General features: G+C 40.0%; 1 protein-coding gene across 18 annotated transcripts in view; it reads left to right on the top strand.

The window, feature by feature from the left end:
- The window catches only part of ADGRA1 (adhesion G protein-coupled receptor A1), a 588775-nt gene that overhangs the window by 265224 nt on the left and 299399 nt on the right, over nt 1-24152 (top strand). For 16 of the 18 annotated variants that reach the window (XM_061635602.1, XM_061635607.1, XM_061635603.1 and 13 more), the window contains 3 exons: nt 17374-17572; nt 18063-18212; nt 22056-22217. In XM_061635602.1, the coding sequence (XP_061491586.1) occupies nt 17374-17572; nt 18063-18212; nt 22056-22217 (511 nt within the window). The remainder of the gene's footprint in view (nt 1-17373; nt 17573-18062; nt 18213-22055; nt 22218-24152) is intronic. The other 2 variants (XM_061635610.1, XM_061635611.1) reach the window with 2 other exon arrangements.

Genomic DNA, 24152 nt, shown 5'->3' with positions numbered 1-24152 from the left:
GCAGAGTGTGCCTGCTCAGGAAATATTTACGGCTCAAGCCCATATACACTTATAAAACAAATAGTAAGTAAGTAATGTTTATTTACAGTCATAGACCCAATATACAGTTGGTTAGACAGTCAGTTTTAAAAACAGAAAAAGAACAACTAATAATAATAATAATAATAATAATAATAAAATTTTATTTCTAAGCCGCCTATCTGGCCGCATGAGCGGCCACTCTAGGCGGCGTACAAATTAAAATAACATACAATATATAAAATACACATATAAAACCGAGAACCTTAATACAATTTAAACTAAGACCACCCATAGCCATAACAGATAGGGATCTAGTAGGCCTGCCTGAATAGCCAGGTTTTCAAAGCTTGGCGAAAACTCGGCAGGGAGGGGGCATGGCAGAGATCATAAGGCAGAGAGTTCCAGAGGGTGGGGGCCACGATTGAAAATGTCCTGTCTCTGGTCCGCACCAGCCTAGCTGTTTTAACTGGTGGGACCGAGAGAAGGTCTTGAGTGGCTGATCTCATCAGGCAGCTCATTTGTTGATGATGGAGGCATTCCTTCAGATAAACTGGGCCGAGACCGTATAGGGCTTTAAAGGTTAATACCAACACCTTGAATTGGGCCCGGTAGACAACTGGTAACCAGTGTAGGTCTTCTAACACTGGAGTGATGTGATCACGGTGACGGCTATTCTTAATCAAACGTGCCACCGCATTCTGTACCAGCTGTAATTTACGGACCGTTTTCAAGGGTAATCCAACATAGAGTGAATTACAGTAGTCCAAGCGAGAGGAGACCAGGGCATGCACCACCCGTGGGAGGAGATGAACAGGAAGGTAGGGTCGTAGCCTCTGTATTAGATGTAATTGATACCAAGCTGCCTGGCTCACTGCCAAAACCTGAGCCTCCATGGACAGCTGGGAATCAAGAATGACCCCGAGGCTGCGGACCTGGTCCTTCAGGGGCAATTTTACCCCATTGAGCACCAGGTCTATATCTCCTAACCTTCTCCTATCTCCCACAAGCAGCACCTCGGTCTTGTCAGGGTTTAGTTTCAGCCTATTTCCTCCCATCCATTCGCTTACTGACTCCAGGCACTTGGAAATGGTCTCCACAGCCAACTCTGGTGAGGACTTACACGAGAGATAGAGCTGGGTGTCATCCGCATATTGGTGACACCGCAGCCCAAATCTCCTGATGATGGCTCCCAATCTGATACAGTATTAGCAATTTGTCAGTCCTTCTAAAACAGGCAAACTAATATCAGATATCCTTTTACGTATGGACTGAGCTACATATAAAAATTTTGCAACAGATTTAGTAGTGGCTTTATCTGTATCAGATAGAAAATGCTTTAAAAACCAAATGGTAGATCTACCAGGAAAAGTTTTAATAATTGGTAAAATAAGTCTAGTTCGGGCATCCTTATACATATCACAAGTGAAAAGAATATGTGCAATTGTTTCAATCTCTCTCAATGTACAAATACAAAAACTACTTTCATATGGGACACCATTAAAGCGGCCTTCTAACATCGCAGACGGAAGGCAATTATATCTTAGGGAACTCCCAACATGTGGAAATATCGCTATTGCAGCCCTAATGGAATTTAGATCTATTAACTTCCTGCTAATCAATGTGTATCTCTCGCCCTCTTCTTATAAACGGAGGATAAAATCAACTTGGGAGAAGTTGGAACAATATATAGTAGATCTTGAATGCTTTATCCAAAGGCATACCGCATCGTAATGGGTGATTTTAATGCCAGAATTGGCCCCGACAATGATGCCTTTCTGTCATCTACGCTATGGGGAGAAATAGATATGGAGAACTTCGTTCCCAAGTTTGATATAAAACAAATAGAAATGGTTGGATTGGAATTTCTTTTCCTTTCTCATGAATTTCATAAGGGAAGCCCTGCTGGATCAGAATAAAAGTGTGACATATTTGTGCTGGAAATGCAACTCTTCCCTCCTTAGGTAGTGTAATTAGTTCTTAATGGCTCTGTGTTTGAAGTTTTCACTAACCTAGTTCTCTTTTTTTAAAAAAAAAAGTTACACAACAACATAATTCTCTCACTCTAATTTGGTAAACTATCTATATAAGATTCATAGAAGGGAGCACAGCTTTCTGAAAGGCAAAGTCCTTGCTTTTCTTTGAAAAGTTTGTGAAGAAAGGGTCATTGCCGACACACTGCATTTCTATTCAATGCAGAAAGGCTCAACTTGAGGTGCTTTTTAATGAGTCACTTAAAAATATATTAGATAAACCTGTACTAGCTGCTACATAATGCAGCTTTCATTAAGGTGTCCTTCACTCCCTTGCCACCAAATGTCATTCTTTTCTTTATAAATAAAAGATATATAAATGCTGAACTAATGCCAAAGGTGTCTTGCCATTTCTTTTTCTATAAATCAAAAAGGTGAGGAATTCACATTTCTGTCCTTATTGATCATCTTTCAGAAAGTCCACACAAATTTATTTTAGAAACTTACATCAAAAGCATGCCGAGTCCATGTATTCCTTTGGCATTTCAAAGTAATGAATTCAGAATTCTAGAGAACATCTTTGGAACTAAAAGTTAACATTAACACCTGAACCTTTCTTGAAAGGTTTCTCTTCTCAGATGCAGCTTGCATGCCAATAATTCATGAAATCATGAAAAAGAACTTTGAGGTTTTTTATATTATAGCAAATATGCAGGAAGCAAGTTATCACAACCCCAAAAGCAAAACTGAAAAAGGAAAGAACTGTTCATTTTAAAAAGAAGCATTAAATATAATGTAGAGGTTGAGTCTTTTGAGCCGACAGACCCAGGTGGTATTTGTAAATGAAAACTTGCTGTAAGGATTTATAATGCAAGCCTCAGTGAACAAAAGCTATTATGAGGTGATGGCTGTGTTTTGTATTGTTTTTCTCACTTTATAAGCTATTTTTAAATGGGGACAAGAATTGTGTCCCTGTGTTTCCAAATATTAAACACTGGTTTTCTACTGTTGTAATATTCCAGTACAGTGGTTCCCAACCTGGGGGCTATGATCCCGTGTGTGTGTGTGTGAAATGATCTGGAGGAGCCATGAACAGTAAAGAAATGAATTATTATTGTTGTTGTTGTTGTTGTTGTTAAAAAGCTTCACTCCCTGAATGCCATCTGCTCCCCACTCCTGCTGCGGATGACACCTCCCCATTGCTCCAGAGGAGAGGGGAGGCCTTTTGCTGAAGCGACAGAGCTTCTTCCAGGTGCTCTGAAGGCAGACATCTGCCTATAAAAGACATGCCAGACACCAAAGGAGGCTGAGGGTGGAGCTACCAGGAAGAAGAGCAGATTACTATCTCTGACTCCCGTCTCCTTGCACTGCTGCTGCTTCTGATGTCCTTGCTCAGAACGAGAGGAGAGGGCTTTTCGTGAAGCAAAAAGAAGCAAGGCTTCAAGGAAAGGCTGCTTTCCTCCTTCCTTCCTGGCAGCCAGCCTGCCTGCCTTTCTTGGTTCCTGCTTCACTGCCATCTCCTTTTAAAAATTATTCTTATTTGCGAGGCTGCCCAGATGGAGCCAAGGAACAGTGAGGAAGCCCAGAACTTGCTCACCCCTCATCTCTGAGGCTACGTATCTGTGCCAGCATCCCCCTTTCTTTCACCTACACTCTGCCCCCCCCAGTCTCTCCAAGACACTGGCATTTGAGGGCTTCCCTGCTCCCACGTGCTGGAATGCATGCACACGTGCAGATGCTTGCAGGAGGGGCAGGTGTGTTTGGGTGTGTGCGTGCGCTGATCTGTCTTCTGCTCAGCTTTTATTCCCTAAGTGCACACTAACCAAGTCATCGGTTCTGATTATTAACCCAAGGCCTAAAAGCACTAACACGTCTTCCTCAATCTATCCACCCTGTTGTCTGGGTGCACAATCTAGCATCCCCATCTTGATCACATTGCTGCTGCTTGATGTTTTTTTTAAAAAAGCTCACCAAGTTGGCTGAGGCTGGGGTCCTGGCACTGCAGCAGAAATGTATTTATTTATTTAATTATTATTGCATTTATGTCCCAACTTTCCTTCAAGGAGCTCAAGGTGGTACACATAGTTCCCTCCTTTCCATTTTATCCTTACACCAACCCTGTGAGGCAGGTCAGCCTGAGAGACTGTAACGGGTCCAAGGTCATTCAGTGAGCTTCATGGCTGAGTGGGGATTTGAACCTGGACCTTAGTCCAACACTGTAACCCACTGGTGTTGGGAGACAGGACTGTACATCTTAAAAGACTGTGTGTGGGAGGGAGGGGGATCCCAATTTGATTGGGCCTTTGCATTAAGAAAAGAAAGCAATACCTCCCTATCTGCAGAGAGCTTTTAATGGAAAGGAATATTTGGAGATGTGATTTTGCCACACAGCATTTTTTCAATTAACAGAGGCTCAAATTACAATTAGCGTGGTCCCAAATTTTTTGTAGCTTATAAAGTGTTAGAATAAGCAAACTTGCATGTTCCCTTTAAGGGATATTTGGGAAATATCCCATGTACCTGTTTACCATGATGGGGTTTTCATTTTTTAAAATTACCAAACAGGTTATGTTGCCCAGAAATAAGTTGAGAATTAAACCAGATTTTTTGGGTTTTATTTTGAGTATTTTTGGCGTTTTTTGTTTTCCCCCTTTTGCCCTGTTACCAGGCACTAGTTTTAAAGAGACTATTTGTCTGCTGTTTTTCTGAGTTGCTTTAGCAAACCAAAGTTCTGCTCAGACCAGCAATAAATAATGTATCAGCATAACAATAGAGTTTTTGCCAGGCTGCCAGAGCTAACTGCTGTTAACTTTGAACAGTGGAAAAGAAGGATTAAAATTACTCTGGGTGCAGAAAAGGCTCTTTACTGTATTGAAAACCCTAAACTAGAAGGCGATGACCAAGAAATAAGCGATTGGCAAGACAAGGATGCTATTGCTAAAGCTATAATTTTTGGTTCCCTTAAGGATGATCAACTGATCCATGTTACAGAATGTAAAACTGCCAAGGAAATGCTGGATAAACTCCAAACAGCATTTGGTTTTAAAAGATTTAGATCTCAGACAACATTGATTCACGAAATGATGAAGCTAAAACTAAAAACAAAGACTGTGAAAGGCGTATCACTTCCTTGTTACTAATTTTCAGCAAACTAAAGCTAACTGGACTTGAATTTAATGACCAACAGAAGTTGGGTTTCCTTATGGGCATGTTGGGAGAGAGATTTGAACAATTTATCTTTCTCTTAAACCACAACCATGAGATTCAATTTGAACAAGCTCTTGCAAAGTTAAGAGAGGAATGTGTTGTTCAAAGAGATTCAAATGAGAGTGGCTCAAATTACATGGCTAGCAGGAAGGATAAAGGGAAGGGAAAAACCCCTCCCAAGAGCAAATCACAATGCTGTTTTTCATGTGGGAGGTGTGGCCACCTGGCTAGGGACTGTGACTCACCCAAGAATTCCTCAGCCAATGGTAACTTTCCAAGTTTCAAACAGAGAGAACAAAGAAAGCATAAGCAAGGGCAAATAATTACAAGCCAAAATCAAATAATTGGGTTTTTAGATTCTGGATGTACAAATCATTCTTCTTATAATGAAGCCTTATTTGATTAAATAAATAGTGATACTAAAGGAAGAATCCAGACTGCCATTGGTCAATATATGAATATTAATGGATCTGGAACTGTTGCTCTAAAGTGCAAACTACCTAATGAAACCATAGAAAATGTAGCAGATCATGTTTTATTTGTTCCTGAATTAAGTTGCAACATGCTTAGTGTTTCTGCATTAGATAAAAAAGGATTTGCAATACATTTCCAGGATGGAAAGTGTACAGTGACCAAAGATAAAACTTCGTTTGCACTAGCTTATGAAAATGATGGTGTTTATGAACTAAGTCTTTCAGCTGAACAAGCAAATACAGCCATGGTGGACAAGGATGAGACCAGCCTAGAAATTTGGCACAGGCGACTGGGCCATCGCGATCCAAAGGCGATCCTACAACTACAAAAGCAGAAGCTTGCCACAGGTATCAAGGTAAACCAAGAGTACCATGATAAAGCAAGCAGGTGCATAAATTGCATTGAGGAAAAGGGTGTTAGGCCCTCATTTCCACCAAGGACTGAAAAGAGAAGCACCATGGTGCTAGATCTCATATACAGTGACCTCTGTGGACCATTTAACGTACCCTCGCTTCGAAAGAATAGATATATTCTAATTTTTGTGGATGATTTTTCAAGGTACTGTGTGACTTACTTATTGAAGGACAAAAGTCAAACACATGAGATGCTGAAGAAATACGTCTTGATGATGTCCACAAAATTTGAAAGGAGGCCGAAAGCCCTACTGATGGACAACGATGGTGAGTTTATATCTCACCAAACACAAAGTTTTCTGGAGGAACAAGGCATTTTGCACAGGAGGACTGTCAGTTGAGCTAGATGGGGTTTCTGAAAGAAAATTTAGATCTCTTCTAGAAATGACTAAATGCATGCTGGCTGACTCTAATCTACCCAAAGGACTGTGGGGTGATGCGATCGTGGCTGCAACGTATATCCAGAACAGATTGCCAACCAAGGACACCACACACACGCCATTCCAATTGTGGCATGGCAAAATTCCAAACCTGGCACATATCAGAGTGTTTGGAAGCATTGCTTTTGCCTACATAGCAAAACAAAAGAGGCAGAAGCTAGATGCTAGAACAGAACTGACTATTTTAATAGGCTGTGCTCCTGGTAGCAAAGGCTACAGAGTTATGAACCTAAAGACAGGTGAAGTCAGCACATGACATGTTGTCCACTTTGATGAGCAACGTAGAGCTGACAAAAGAGGGACTGTGCTAGATTTCTCAGAAGAGCAAGGACACGATGTCCAGTCTCTCATAGATATGCCAGTACCCAGATATGAAACACCAGTGACACCACAGATATCTACACAACCTGAACCAAGCCTTAAACAAGAGGAAGAGGCAGAGACTGCAGAAAGTGATGATGAGGCTGAGAGAGGTACATACGCAGATGAGAATGATGAGATGACTGGACTGGAAGATGCTGCAGAGCCAGACCAGATCCCAGAACAAGCTCCCAGATACTCATTGCGAACCAACAAGGGTGTACCACTTCTATGCCTGTCCTACCTCTCAAAGTCGGCACTACCCAGCAAACCATCAACTTTGGAGAAGATTAAGCAGATGCCAGCATCCGAGGGCGCTCAGTGGAGAAAAGCCGCTCAGGAGGAGATGGACACACTGTTCAAGAATAAAACGTGGACCCTGACAGAACTTCCACCAGGCAAGAAAGCCATAGGATGCTGATGGGTGTTCAAGGTGAAGCAAGATGCAGGAGGAGAAATTGAACGCTACAAGGCAAGACTAATTGCCAAAGGTTTCCTGCAGAAATATGAGGACTATGATGCTATTTTTGCTCCTGTTGTCAAACATAGCACAATAAGAATCCTACTAAGTGTGGCAGCCTCCAAACAGATGCACATCAGACACCTTGATGTCAAGACTGCCTTTCTGCATGGAGAAACAGAAGAATTGTAGATGCAACAACCCCCAGGCTTCATGAACCAGAAGCAAGCACATCTTGTATGCAAACTTAAAAAGGGCCTGTATGGAAAGCAAGCTGCAAGAGCCTGGAATGAGAAACTTGATAAAATGCTCAAGGAGCAAGGCTTCAAGCAAGGTGAGGTAGACCAATGCCTGTACACCAGAAGCAAAGATGGACATTTGACTTGTATCCTGATTTATGTTGATGACTTGATCATGGCGACTCAACGAGATCAAGACTACACAGAAATTGTACATCATTTAAACAAGGAAGTTGAAATCAAAGAGTTAGGCACTGCAACATACTACCTAGGCATCCAGATGGAAAAGGAAGCAGATGGCTCCTACCTACTCAACCAAAGGCAAAAGATTGTTGATCTTTAGAGACTCTAGAACTCAAAGATGCCTATCCTGTAGCAACACCCATGGCAACAGATTTTCTCAAAGACAATGATGTAGGTGAACCTTTACCAAATAACAAGTACAGAACAGCAATAGGGAAGCTTCTATACTTAACCACAAACACCCGACCTGACATAGCAAGTGCAGTAGGGATCCTATGTAGGAAAACTAGCACATCCACACAAAAGGACTGGATTGCTGTCAAAAGGGTGGCTGGATACTTGAAAGGGACTATGGACTTTAAGCTGAGATTGCCAGCTAATAGTGATCCAAAGCTTGTGTGCTACACTGATGCCGACTGGGCTGGAGACAGTTCAGACTCCAAGTCAACTAGTGGTTTCCTGTTTATGTATGAAGATGGACCTATCTCCTGGGCTAGTCACAAGCAAGACATAATAGCATTTTCTTCCACAGAATCTGAGTATATAGTTGCTGCAGAAACATGCAAAGAAGCCATTTGGTTTAACGGATTACTAAAGGACTCTGGAATAAGAGTACAAAGGCCAATCCAGATGATGGAAGACAACCAAAGTTGTATTAGACGTTCTCAGACCGAGAGAATCACACCACGCACTAAACATATAGGGATAAAGCACCATACTGTGTGTGAGCTGACAGAGAAAGGATTCATCAAGATGAACTACTGTCCAACTACAGAAATGACAGCTGACATCTTGACTAAGCCATTGCCAAGAGACTGTTTCCAGAGACTTCATGTCAAGATGGGGCTGTTGGGTTCTTGCATGCAAATTTGAGGAGAAGTGTTAGAATAAGCAAACTTGCATGTTCCCTTTAAGGGATATTTGGGGAATATCCCATGTACCTGTTTACCATGATGTAACTTCCTAATGGGTGGGGTTAGTTATCTGGTTTCCTCCTCCTTTGTCCTGGGATATCGCAGACTCCTGCATATCTGCCATTGCCACTACTTTTTACCTGTGGGAGAGGCAGCATGGAAGATGCTCTCCTGAGAGCATCATTACCAAAGACTAATGGACTCCTTTTCTTTCATCTAAGCTAGAGCCTATGTTTCCTGAACATATGAAGGGTCGTGAGTAAACATTCTTTATCTTTTTACCTAAGAAGATTGTGTCTGCTGTTATTTGTGCCTAGAGAAAAGTGGGCTGGTTTTACTCTCACTTCCACTGCTTGCGTTTATATCTCTGCTAAGAAATAGGACCATGAAACTGTACCTATTTCATTTTTAAAAATTACCAAACATAAAGGGGGTCCTGTACTCATAAAGGTTGGGAACCACTGTTCTAATACATTCTTTGTTGAAAACCCCAACTGATCTATCTGATAGACAAAGTACCCTGCACTTGGAGTTACTAGAAAGGATAACAATGTCTATCCTTTAATAAATAAACATCAGTAAAGTAGCTCACTTAAAGTGACATCCAATCCAGACGTAAGACAGGAATGATGCATGGTTTTGTAGTCATTTTAATTATTTATCCAATTCTGATCATGATACATTTTGCATTCAAAGTTTTTTCTCTTCATATCTTATTTCAGTGGCTAGCAAGGTGTGGAAAATGAACAGCATTTTTCTTCCTGCTATAGTTTTGTTCAGAACTGGAAAGACAATTGGTTTGGTCTCTGTCAATGTATAATGTAGCAGCACCTTTAAAAAACAAAATAGCCTGGTCAAAGAACTTGCTTTCATGCTAGAAACAAGTCATTTCAGATCTCCCTGGGTTTGTTACTATTATAGACTCCTTTTTTCTTGTTGTTCTGAAGACATATACAGATTCTGAAAGCTCCAAATGAATGCAGCTTTTGTCATGTTTGTGGCCCCATTCTTACAGAGATAGTGAAGCCGTGTCTTGGCTGTACTGTTTCAGGTGGGAGTTCATATCATGGAATGCTCCTCGACACAGAAATACTACCTGCACAATGAAGATGATGTGTAAGGGAGAATGGTTCTAGTCTAGCCTTCTCCCTAACATGGTTGTTTTCAGTTGATAAGATTTGTGTATGTCAGAGGCAGCCTTCCATCAATGTAAACACATTTTCATATTGCCAGATTTTAAATGGAATATGCTGTTATAAATTAACGGAAGTATACAAATGTACAATTTAATAAAGAACTCTATCACTCATTTTTAGCAGAGAAGGCCATCCACAATATTTTTATTTTTCATTCCCTAGTATGATAGCACATCAAAAACAAAACAGCCTGAAATAATAATCAGAATTGATTGGAGACCTTTGGATAACAAGCAACTAACAAATCTAAACAACAATAACAACAACACTTATTATTTACTTTCAACTTTACTGATTATATGTTTATAAATTGACATGAAAGGGATGGGAAGTAGGGTTGCCAGGTCAGAAGCATCCCAAACCCAGAGATTCCGGGGGGGGGGCTAGTGATGTCTTTAAGCATCAGCCACAGTAGCTTGGAGCATACCACTCAAACGCAAAAATTCTCTGATTAGAAATTAAGACAGAAATCTTAGCTAAATGAGAGTGTTCCCAGGTCCAGCTGAAGTGATGGGATAATTCCTTCCCATCTGTTTAGGGAGCCTGGGTAGGGAAACATTTATTCTAGCCTACTTGCTTCTGGCAAGAAGGGTTTAAGTGCACTCAGGCCAGGCCAGTCACCAGAAAGCCATTTTAGGAAGAAGGAAGCCTAGTGTTGTGGAGATGTTAGATGGGAGCACTCAGGAGTAAATATGGATGTCCTTGAAGGCTGCAATTCTAAACACACTTACTATGGGTCCCATAGAACTCAACAGGACTTACTTCTGAGTAGATATTGTTAGGATTGTGCTGTTGGTAAGGTTTGACTAGAGATCCTCTGCAAAGATATCCATATCAAAGTAGGGTTGACAATCCCCTGCTGAAATGCCCTGCCCCTGCCTTTTAATGTGGCTGCTTCAACCATCTTTACAGACTTGATTCTTCACTGCAGAGAGAGGTTTGAGTAATAGTTAATTTGACAGCCAACTCAATTCCAGTAAATAATAATTGACAGAGGGAAAACACACATGGTTTGTTCTGCTTTCACAGGCAGTAGCTTGGGAACAACAGCAATTGCAGCCACACTTCCTAGTATGTGAATTCTGTTTTACCGCTATTGAGCAAGAAACAAACTATCATGCAACCAACAAGGTGCATCATCAGTGGGTTTAAGGGGGTTAAGCTGAGCACATGGAACCACTGTTGCTGCTTCTATGGATGTAAGCAAGTGATGTCAAAGGTAAATGAAATGCAAACAGAAAAAAAGACAGTGATGATTTCCTAAATGCAATAGCATACAAAACACAACAAGTTTCCTATGAGTAAGGCAGAAAACTCAGCATTCCACAACCATTCCTAACTAAAAACCAAAATTGAAACATTCTGGCAGCCAATCAGCCAAGGTCACAGAAAACCTGATGCAGCACAACCAGACTCAGGGGCTGCAGTTAGTGCAGAATGTTGTGACACGATTGTTGACATGAGTGAGACCATGTCAGCACATAACTCTGCTCTGAATTGTGCATTGGTTCTTGATTTGCTACCAGGTGTGCTTTCCATGTTATGGATGCCACATAGTACTTGTTCTGCTCTTGTAAGAAATTGATTCTTTAGTGTAGCAGCACCTGCACTTTGGATCTCCCTGCGTATTGACATTAGGCAGTCACCTTCATCATACTCTTTTCGGCACCTGCTAAAAACATTTTTTGTTTAGGCAAGCCTACCCAATAGTGTAGAAGCTATTATGCTTTTAATCTGTTTTTAACTCATGTTGATTTTATTATTTTGAATGTTTTTAAATACCTGTCTTTAACTGGTTTTGCCAATAATTTTAATGTATTAATTCCTTCTGTAAACTGCTTTGAGGTTTTTTACAATAAAGTAGTATATAAATGTTGTAAGTAAAATATATAAATAAATTTCAGAGTCACTGTGGCCCTTGGGTCTCTCTCCTCTTTTAGGAACAAAGGAATCTGCCTTATACCAGCTCAGGCCATTCAGTACTATCCAGGGATTGAATTTTGGACCTTTGCATGCAAAGCATGTGCCCTACCACTGAGCTACAGCCCTTCCCCTGTTTAAAAAAGTAACTTTTTAAATTGTTCTTTTCAATTCACTAATGAATAAATAGCATACCTAAAGCAAATCCATACCATGCATTTAAAGCACATTCAACATTCATTTGATGCACATGAATCTCACTGCAGAATCATGGGAGCTGATGTTTGTTAAGAGTGGTGGGAACTGTAATTCTGAGGAGAAACTACACTTCCCAGGATTCTTTGGGGGAAGTCATGCACTTAAATGAGAGTTGGGTATGCTTTAAATGTATTGTGTGGATCTGCATTACTTCATACATTTTGCCTGCATATAAATCATTTTAATTAATTTTTAAAATGGAAATAAGCTACAAAGTTTACTTGGTGACCATGGGCTATTCACCATCTCTCAGCCTAATCTTCCCTCAAGGTGAATACAACAGAGGAGGACAATAACCACCCCAAGGAAGAAGGACACATTTAAATGTAGAGGAAATAATAATATACAACCATACGAAATCAGATATGTATCAAGACATAGTATGAAGAAAAATTTAGATAAGCATGAATATCAAAGATGTTTATTATTTACACAACCTGTAAAGATATTTATAGTGCAATCCTGTAAATGTTTACTCAGAAGCAAGTCCCAATGCCTTCAGTGGGGATTACTAAAACAGGGAAGCGTGCACAGGACTGCAGTTCAGTGATAAGGAACTTCATTCATCCAACCCAAACTTCAGAATCATGCCACTTTAAGGTGTTTTGCAACTGTTTTATACTTGTTCTATGGTTGTTGGATTTTAAATGGATTCATTTCTTGTTGTGAACTGCCTTGGTTTCCAGCCCTACCTCACAGAGTTGTTGGTAATTTTTGATATACACAGGTAGTGGAGATGTAAAAACACATACACCCCATATAATAGTTTATTGGTCATTGCAGAATAAACTATTATATAGGGTGTATGTGTTTTTACAGGGGTGTGTTTTATCACCCTCCTTGTTTAATCTATACACTGAACATATCATACGGAAAGCAGGATTGGACCAAGATGAAGGAGTTGTGAAAATTGGAGGGAGAAATATCAATAATTTAAGATATGCAGACGATACCATACTCTTTGCGGAAAGCAGTAGCAGAAAGCAGTAATGATTTGAAGCAAATGCTGATGAAAGTTAAAGAGGAAAGCCCAAAAGCAGAACTACAGCTGAATGTCAAGAAGACTAAAGTAATGACAACAGAAGATTTATGTAATTTTAATGTTGACAATGAGGACATTGAACTTGTTAAAGACTATCAATACCTTCGCACAGTCATTAACCAAAATGGAGACAATAGTCAAGAAATCAGAAGAAGGCTAGGACTGGGGGGGGCAGCTATGAGAGAACTAGAAAAGGTCCTCAAATGCAAAGATGTATCACTGAACACTAAAGTCAGGATCAATCAGACCATGGTATTCCTGATTTCTATGTATGGATGTGAAAGTTGGCCAGTGAAAAAAGCAGACAAGAAAAAAAACAATTCATTTGAAATGTGGTGTTGGAGGAGAGCTTTGCGCATACCATGGACTGTGAAAAAGACAAATAATTGGGTGTTAGAACAAATTAAAACAGAATTATCACTAGAAGCTAAAACAATGAAACTGAGGTTGTCATACTTTGGACACATCATGAGAAGATTCACTAGAAAAGACAATAATGATGGGAAAAACAGAAGGGAGTAGAAAAAGAGGAAGGCCAGACAAGAGATGGATTGATTCCATAAAGGAAGCCGCAGACCTGAACTTACAAGACCTGAACAGGGTGGTTCATGACAGATGCTATTGGAAGTCGCTGATTCATAGGGTCGCCATAAGTCATAATCAACTTGAAGGCACATAACAACAACAACGTGTTTTTACATTTTTTTAAAATTCATTATTAGTTTCCTACATAATAAAAGCAGTGACAGCTAAGTAAGCCCTGCCTAATTGCTGAAAAAAAAAGGATTGGAGGGGGATTGAAGGACTTACAACACAGTCCTTTGCCATGTTCACTCAAAAGTCCCATTGATTTACAGCACAATCCTAACCTTGTCTACTCAAAAGTAAGTCCTACTAAATTCAATGGGGTTTATTCCCATGTATGTGGAATTAGCATTGCAGCTTTTCTCCAAGAAAAGACAGTCTAGGATTAAAGCCTCATATTGGGAAGGTTTTCAAAACAGTTATGAATAAGACAAATAAACTGTCTTCTTCAATAGCTCAGGAAAATGTAAAGTTGTTTGACATTGTAATGACATCATAAGCTGCAGCATGTACACTTTTTGAAATTTCTGTTCAATAATTATTTGAAACATAAAATGTATAATATCCTATTTCTGCAAGTAATTAAAAGAACTGAATGTACACTTTTATTATAATATAACTGAAATTCAAATCAAATCCAATTTTATTACAGTCAACAGACCACTGAATCATCAGATTAAAACAGATAATATTATTACAGCCTCATTTTTTAAATATATATATACATGGAATATATATACATAAGTGAAATGATACTTTTAAAAAATTACAAAGGACCAGGTAACACACAGTTGGTTTGGAGACTATCAAACAATCATTAATGGTCTAATATGAACAGCCAAGTTCAAGAATTTGGCCACTTGCTCCATAATTGACTTGTTAGTACCTTGACGTAATATAATCATAAGAGATTTGCTAGAATGACCAGGGAAAGACTGGATAATAGGGTATATTAAGCCCTTCCTGGCCCCTTGATAGAAACTGCAATACAAAAGAACATAACTGAAATTGTTTACTGTGCATTGTTTCCTGCTGTGTTCTTCTGTTCTAGTGCAATCTTATGCATATTTACTCAGAAGCAAGTCCCAATTTATTCAGATCTCCTGCATAGAAAAAATACTCCTTATGCTACTGAAAGCTATAAATTTACAGAATTCCTGATGTGCAGACAAGCAGGAAAAGGAAACTGTTTTCAAAACTTGCAATGGGGTTTAGCTATTGCCTGCAGGTCAGCAAATCCCTTGTCAATCACAACCCTGATTTTACTTATTGGCTAAAAACCTGAAAGGGTGGTGATTCGAGCAGCTGGCACTAACAGAAGTTGTGGGGGGGGTGGCTGAGATTTTGGTGTATAACTCTTGAACCAGACCACCTAGAAACTTTTTTTTCAATGAAAGCTAGGAGTCCAGAGATTGGGGTGACTACCCTGGAGACCAGGAGTGGACCCCAAAAAACTGGACTGTATGGGTAAAAATCAGAGACCTGGCAACACAAATGGGAAGGGAAGTAGCTAGGTGGAGTGTATTATTGATTAATGTCCCAATTATACTGATTAAAGCTTGCAGCTGTAGTGATGTTCAAGATTCTCTGTTCCAAACTGTGTATATTCTATCAATTTTCTCACTCTGTATTTGCGATGCATGAATTTTCCACAGAAACTGACACATTATGGTAATTTAATAGTATTTCTTTTGTATCCCAACCTTTGCCAGATAAAATATATAAATATGTAACAATACAATACCAATCAAATATAATGAAAACAATTCTATAACTCAAGCACATAGAAGAAAAGAACATTTTAATGCAGCATTAAATTGTTCATCTATTCCATACAAATCCAGCTGTAAAAAACAACTAACAATTCTTTAGGTCACCCCTAAACAAGACTGTTAGTAAAATGTAGAGGTCAGATGCACCTCAGTGAGTAGGGACCTGAAGCCACCACTGAAAAGGTCCTTCCCTGGCCCTTGCACAACATAACTCACCATACTCAGGGACAGTAGAAGGTCTCCTCTTTCAAGGTCTGGGAAGCTTTGTATTGGAGGAGGTGTTCTTTCTGATATTTCATCCAATTACACAGCACCAGCTAGTGCTCTTAGCACCTTCCTAAGATTTGTTGTAATTGTCACATCTAATTCTGAATAAATCAAAGTTGTTTTACATTCAAAGTGCATACCACAGTTGTCACAGCGTGCCTCCGAATGGACAGCCACCTGCTCCATCCAGGCAGATCTAAAGAACCTCTTCACCACCCAGAAAAGCTCTGCTGGATGGCTTCTTGAGGAGGCAGTGTTGGTGAAGTATGGTGTAGTGTTTAGAAGTGTTGGACTAGGATCTGGGGGACAAATTTCAAATCTCAGTTTGGCCATGAAGCTTGCTGGGTGACCTTAGGGCAATCACATTCTCTCAGATGAACCTACCTCAGAGGGTTGTTGTGAGAATAAAATGGAAAGGGGGAGGACCATGTACGCCACCATGAGCTCATTGGAGGAAAGGTGGAATATACATGTAATAAAATAAATACATGTTGTAGATGGCACCTAGGAGTGATCCTGCCATGAACCTTTTCCATTTTGCTGTTCCACAGCACAGCCAAGGCCTCAGCAGAGGCACCAGCCATGTTAGCTGGAAAATTCCCCAGAGCATTCAGGAATCCATCATATTCCATTAGTCTCTGGGCACAGGCCATCTTAATCAGTCCCTCACCTCTGCAAGGGGATACAGCCACTGTCATACAAAACCTGGTCCACCACAACAGTAGGTTCTCTGGAACTCCACTACTAATGAATCCTTGCCTTCTTGCTCTGTCGCAAAGACCATATTCATGGTAAGTCCTGATACATGGGTTTGGTGATTCGCGTTGCCTATGGTTTTAATGGAGGCCATGGACTCTTAAGGCAGAACAGTGGCAGCAACTTCAGTGTGAATGTTGAAGTCTCCCAAAACAGTGGAGGGGTTCTCCAACACCACCTCTGAGTTTTGATAGGGAGGCTGCTTACGATGTGGTGTGCAGTACACCAACTAGATCCCTGTTGTGTCTCTCTGTGCCAAAACTAAGGACAATCCATCAAATCCTGTCACGGTAGATTGCACCCTGAAGAGCATGATGCAGCTTTTTGTGAATGATAGTGACATGCACACTCTGCCCTTCTCGTCTGGACTATTAGGCATGGAGAATCATTTTATGGCTTCCAATTCAAGACTGATACCTACTGTGTAGTATAGGTTACTGAATTCAATGGAGTTTATTTCCTTGCACAGGTGTGGAGAACTTTTGGTCCTCCATATGTTGCTGAACTACAACTCTCATCAGCTCCAGCAAGCATGGCCTATGACCAGGGATTTTGGGAGTTGCAGTTCAGCAACATATGGAAGGACGAAGGTTCCCCACACTTGTCCTAGCAGCTGTGCATAGCAGGGGTAGTGAACATAGTGCCTTCCAGGTGCTGGACTGTACCTCCTTTCAGTCCCAGTCAGCTTGGCTAATGGTCATGGATGATGTGAGCTGTAGTTCAGCAACATCTAGAGAGCACCATATTCACTACCCTGGTACATAAGATTGCTTTTTTAGCTTATATTGTATTGGAATACACAAGTTGGAAGTTGATTATTGTTGGTTTGCTTGTAGATGGCCCAAAACTCTGGCTGGTGTAATTACTTACCATCCATGTCTTCAGTATTCATTCAATTCAGCTTCCCTTTTGAATGGAGCAGAAGAGTCAAAAGCATGGCGTAAGTGTAACCGCACAGGTTGGTGGGCTGAAGAAAGCTATTCTGAATGTCCTTACTCACAAGAAGCAACTCAAGTCCTTCATGCCTTTAGTCAGGTAAAATGATACCAATTGTATATCTCTTATCAGCATACTGCACAGAAACAAAAGTTCGTTTTTTTGTTATCTAAGGTATATTTTAAGGACATGATCTGAAATATGCTGGAGTATCCAGTAGAACAGGCATTCCAGGATTGAACAGGGAAAGTCAAAGCTGTTTCTGATGTAGATTCAAACATGATTCTTATGATAGCTGTCCTTAATGCATTTGCACAGTTAGCAAGCTAATGAAGCAGGATCGTCAAAGTATGAAAGTAAATGTTGCTTGTCAAACAAAGTATTAACTGTGCACAGCCTTGTTTGCTAGCACAGCAAATCTTCTATTAGACAGCAAGTATTTTACCCTGTAAAGGTATGCAGGTTGAGAATGAATTTAGCATAGATGACATTCCTTGTCTGTCAGACTGATATATTTTTTAATGAGCAACTGGGGTTCAACATTCAGCTGTATTTTACAGGCACCATTTGTTTTGTATTTTCCCCCCAGATGCATCTTAATTCCACCAATGCACTTGAATTTTCCCATCAGCTTGCAACCTACACAAGAGATGCTGCCAACTTTGCAGATAAGGAGGACGTTATCTATTTGGCTTACATGCTAGAAAAGCTAATCGTATATATGAATGAAATAAAAGATGTAAGATACTGTCTGACTAATTAATATGTGACTGTTGAATGCTGCAACACAATGCCCGATGGGCGTCCCAGCTGGATGAATGGGTCCCTGCCATGGGTGTTGATTTTGTATTGTTTTTGTTTTCTTTTAAATATACCTGCTGCTTTTGTGTTTTTAACTTCCACCCCCTGTTTTCATTGTCACCTTGAGGATTGCACTACAAATATCTTACATTGGGAGACGTTGTCTAAAAGATAACTATGCTTTTGTGTATTAACTTTAGTGCTACTATTGCAATTGTTTGGTACTGATTTTGTGTGAGAACAAAATCAGTTAGAACTTAATGTGGCAATATTCAGAGTAGGACAGTTTGGATATAATGAGTCTGGCTTGCTAAACTATGCTTAGTAAAATGATATTAAGCTATAAGTTCCCTGTGTTGAGGAACTTTTAACGGGGAATTCTGATTTAAGCAGACTAGGACTGAAGGATAACAGTGAGGAGGGCGTACAGAGAGCTGACATTCATTCCCAGCTTCCTAAGCCATGGTTTAGCAAATCAGGATTCTTACGTCTGAAAGAGCTTATTGGTTATATTTTAGAAATGTTATTTTATATTTATTCATGTAACTGTAAGCTGTTTACATAAAATATGGAATATACATTAAAATGACTGATAATAACAAGTTGGCCTAGTTTCTCCGCAATATATAATAAAATCAGGAGTTAAAAATATACATTATAAAATAAAATGACATATTAAAACACATGTAATATTTACAGATCTGGATGGACTGGACTGCCTTCAAGTCGATTCCAACTTATGGCGACCCTATGAAGAGGGTTTTCATAGAAAGCAGTATTCAGAGGAGGTTTACCATTGCCTTCCTCTGAGGCTAAGAGGCAGTGATTGGCCCAAGGTCACCCAGTGAGCTTCATGCCTGTGTGGGGATTCAAACCCTGGCTTCCCAGGTCGTAGTCCAACACCTTAACCGCTACTTAAATAAAAGCTTTTAGCAGGTGCCGAAAACGGTATTGTGAAGGCACCTGTTTAAATTCAATAAGCAGGAAGTTCCAAAGTGTAGGTGCTGCCATGCTGAAAGATCGATTCCTTAAAAGTGTGGTATGAACATTATCTGGCTATTAGCCATTATAGGCAAATGGAATAGCCATGTTTGGAGGCAGTATACTTCTGAATACTAAATGTTGGCTACACGCAATGGGGGAAGGCTATTATTGTTTGCATGTTTCCCAGAGTCATCTGGCTAGATGCAGCTAGAAAGAGGGTGCTGGACTTTTTGCATCATTGGCCTGATCCATTAGGAAGATTCTTATGTTCTGGTTTGTATCACTAAACATCTTTTCAAGAGCATAGCTTCTTCACTAAGGTTGAAATGAAGGCAGTTCTGCAAATATCTAAATTGTATTTTAATCCTTTAATCCTTTCCAGACATCTGCTTTTTTAGGTGATTGATGTACTGACCCAATTTGGACATTCAGTCCCAGCTTGATAGACCATAGTTTGAAAAGGAAAAAAGGGGGACAGTATCAAACACATACACAGACACACACATAAGCTAAGCCTCCAAATGGTACTGGAAAATTGAATTTTTTCAAATAATAGAATGTATAAATTAAGAAAATGTTTAACACATTTTAGTGACACTAAAATGTCAATCTATGTGAGTGAATAAATGAGTGAATGAATGAATCATAATACGCACTATTATATACATAGTCTCTAGTTATAATAGAACAGCTCATATCTCAGATTGTGACTCATGACTGCCTTTGACCTCACAACTGAATCATTCACAGACCATATATCAACTGTTCCCAGGGCCCGTGTTGATTACTGCTGCCACTCATTGGCTATATGGGGGAGAATAGCAACTTTTGTTCTAAACCACACACAGGAGTTCTTACCCATGTGATAATCAGTATCTGTCTTGCAAAGTACTTCCTGTTTCACTTCAAGGTTGGTGGCCACTGCTATTCAGGAAGTTGATGCCTGCAAGTCCACAAGACTGCTAAAGAAACAGTGAATACAATTGAATAAATCACTACAATAGAACTGAAAACACAAAGTTCAGTACTTTAAACGGTTTATTTCAACTTGACCAGTATTTTGCTTCTGGTTTCTCTAGAGCCCTCTTCAGATGTTCTTTTTCTGAGCTAAGTTAATATGGGGGGGCACTGGTGATGAGTGCGCTACTTCGTCCCCCATCACCAGTTTGGTTACCCTCCATGAATCAAAAGGCAACTGTTTGAAGTGGGGAGCCTCCTGTACTTGAAGTTGGTCTGGAAGCTGCAGCTGGTGCAAAATGCGGCAGCACAATTGCTCACTGGGGCAGGGTATCGCCAACATGTCACCCTGCTGCTGAAAGAATTGCACTGGCTGCCCCATTGGCAACCAGGCCACGTTCAAGATTCTCGTTTTGGTGTACAAAGCCCTATGCAGCTTGGGACTAGGATACCTGAAATATTGTCTTACACCTTATATTTTATTTTATTTATTTATTATTTGATTTATATCCCGCCCTTCCTTTCAGCAGGAGCCCAGGGCGGCAAACAGAAGCGCTAAAAACACTTTGAAACATCATAAAAACAGACCTTAAAATACATTAAAAGAAAACAACGTTAAAAACATTTTTTAAAAAAGCTTTAAAAACATCTTTTTAAAAAGGGTTAAAAACATTATTTAAACAAACATTAACAAGCAATTCTAACACAGACACAGACTGGGATAGGTCTCAACTTAAAAGTCTTGTTGAAAGAGGAAAGTTTTCAAAAGGCGCCAAAAAGATAGCAGAGATGGCGCCTGCCTAATATTCAAAGGGAGGGAGTTCCACAGGGTAGGTGCTGCCACACTAAAGGTCTGTTTCCTATATTGTGCAGAACGAACCTCCTGATAAGATGGTATCGGCAGGAGGCCCTCGCCTGCAGAGCGCAGTGATCAACTGGGTATATAAGGGGTAAGACGGTCTTTCAGTTATCCTGGTCGCGAGCTGCATAGGGCATTGTACACCAAAACTAGAACCTTGAACTTCACCTGGTATATACCCAGTCAATCACTGTGCTCTGTCGGTGGAGGCCTGTTGCAGATAGCATTTTATCAGGAGGTCCATTCCACACAACACAGGAAGTGGACCATTAATGTTGTGGCACTGACTCTTTGGAATGTCCTCTTCTGAAATATTAGACAAGCACCATCTCTGTTATCGTTTTGGTTCCTACTGAAGGCCTTCCTCTTTCAACAAGCCTTTTAAGTAGGATCTTATCCCAGTCTGCATTTGTGTTGGAATTGCTTTTTAAGATGTTTTTAAAGTTTTTTAAAGATATTTTTAAGAAGTTTTGTTTTAATATGTTTTTTAAGATATTTTGTTTTAATACATTTCAAAGTCTTTTGTTTTTAAGATATTTTAAAGTGTTTTTAATGTTTTTGTTTGCTGCCCCAAGCTCCTTCTGAGAGGAAGGGCGAAATATACATTTAATAAGTAGATTAAATAAAACAAATAAAAAGGATGCCTGTTTGCATCTATAGTCAGATGGCAAGCAAGAAAAGGAACAAACCACTGGTGAAGCCCTTGTAGTACTATATAGTCAATAGAATTCAATTTCAATAGAACGCTATTGCTTGGGCTCATATATTTTTGACTTTATAGTCACTGACTCGGGAAGAGGCATACCCATAAGAAATCAATTTAGTGTTATGGCTACAATACAAGCTGATGCTGTAAGAACTATTAATTCCTGAAATGCATGCTAGGTCAGCAAACACAGCTGCATTCAATTGTGATTTTATGTTGTTGTTGTGCAGTAGTCAAATACTTTGCACTATGTCTTTTTTCCCTCCTCCTACCAGCTTGCAGATGCTGTAGTTGACATTGCCAGCAATATAATGCTAGTAAATGACCATGTATTATGGATGGCACAAAAGGAAGATAAAGCTTGTACTAGGATTGTACAGTGCGTGGAATATATTGCAAATCACATTCTGACCAGTAATACGCAAGTCATATCCAAGGTACTTTTTGAGATTTATTTGTGGCTTTCTGATATGGGAAATGTTAGAGCAGGAGGGAGAAAGAGAGAGCGCTTTAAGATAACTGGATTTAATAAGATCAAGATTTATACAACACTGGTTTATAGCTCAACTGATTTTTAGCATCCAATGCATATAGTGTTAAGAGCTGATGTTCATTTGCAGGGCTTAGAAATGACTCAGTAATGCTTATTAGCTTGTAAAGTACTTACTCCTCTTTTTTACCACAACCTCTATGGTGTGACTGATAATCTGCATTGGGTAATTGATTGATCCAATTTTTGTGCTGTCACTAATCACAACTTTAAAACTTAGCAGTAATGATATGTTGAGTTCTGTGGAGAGAATAGGCATCTGATACCACCAGCCAAGAGTACTCACTGTGAGAATTGTTATTTCTGTTGAGAGAGCTATACCTTAGGTCCAGAGGTGAAATAGGGCTAGGCTTCAAGGTTGTCGGTTCTACCTTGGTTTTTCCTAGAACCCCAAGATCTATAACCAGAGCCGGGTTCAAAAGACATAACACAGAATCAAAGAGCAGCACACCTCTGAGCACATTTTGAACCAAGGAATGTCTTTTCTGTACCAGAACTGAGCTGAGCTGAGTCTTTTCACACAGTCAGCGTCTCATTGCCTTTCTTCATTTCAGCAGCCTAATTTAGGTGAGAAAAGTAGTTTTGTTGTTGCTATTGTTAAACAATTTAGAGTTGAAAACCCTTGTCAATCTACTGCAAATAATCCAGAGAAAGACCAGTAGATCTGTCTTGTGCCCACTCCTGCCTTACAACCACCTTGTTTAAACTATTAATTTTTCCATTTTTACTGCTATTAAATGGTTAGAGCACACTTTCCCCTTATAATATGAATCAAATGATAAAGTCATAGTTTGGGATAGTTGACCCTTCCAAAACTGTTTCTCTTTAAACAGATAGCATTTTTCAGATAGTAGTACTTAGGATTTCTAGCTAGTTACATACCTCAAAATAGTAGTAAAAGCACAAGTGATGCCATATGTCTGTACATAATCAGATTTAGTTAGTTCTACATGTAGAAATCAGTTTGCCAGAATGGAGTGGAGAATACTCTGTTCACAGGGATGATCCTCCCTCTCAGAATGGCAGGGTCATTTCCAGTCTTCTGTCTCATCTCCAGAGAGAGAAGCCATCCCTGTTACCAGACTGACCCTGTCTATGGTGAGACAGTTGTGGGTTTGGATCGCTCTGCAGCCCTTTCCACTGTGTAGCTGTAGGTGTTGTTTGCCTCCATGGGTTCTCCTCTCCTCTATTTGTGTTGTCAGCATGTGAATGTGAGTTTTTCCCTGCTCCTTTGTGTGCCTATGTCACCTGGGATTATATCTGATCCATACCTCCCTTTCCCCCTTCCTTTTTTTGGGGCTGAGGAGGGAGGGGGTGAGGGCATTTGTTGGGGGGGTCAGTTCTTTGCTTTTAGTTTTTTCCTTTACTGCTACCAGGACCCGATAGATAGATAGATAGATAGATAGATAGATAGATAGATAGATAGATAGATAGATAGATAGATAGATAGATAGATAGATAGATAGATTGTCTGATTGATTGATTGATTGATTTCTGTCCTGCCATTCCTCCTAGAAGGAGCCCAGGGCAGCAAAGGAGAGTGGTACTGACCCACTCTCTACCATTCCCTTTTATCCTCCGCTGTTGGCTTAGCCACAGTTTTGAGACTGCACTTCCTGCTCTGTGTCCTGCCCGAACCTGCTGAAGTCAGACACGAATGCAGAGGTGTGTTTTTCTTCAGTAGACTTAATGGAAACTTTCAGTGCTTCATGAATCAGCTTACAGATTTCACAGGATTTAGCTTCATTATTAGGAATAATTAGGCACTGCACTACACTGCACTAAGACATTGTCGCAGCAGCTAGACAAGCTTAAGTAAGGA

Source organism: Rhineura floridana, chromosome 7 (genome assembly GCF_030035675.1).
Source record: "Rhineura floridana isolate rRhiFlo1 chromosome 7, rRhiFlo1.hap2, whole genome shotgun sequence".
NCBI lineage: Eukaryota > Metazoa > Chordata > Lepidosauria > Squamata > Rhineuridae > Rhineura > Rhineura floridana.
Note: the sequence above shows the minus strand (reverse complement) of the source record. Positions and strands in the feature narration are given on the sequence as shown.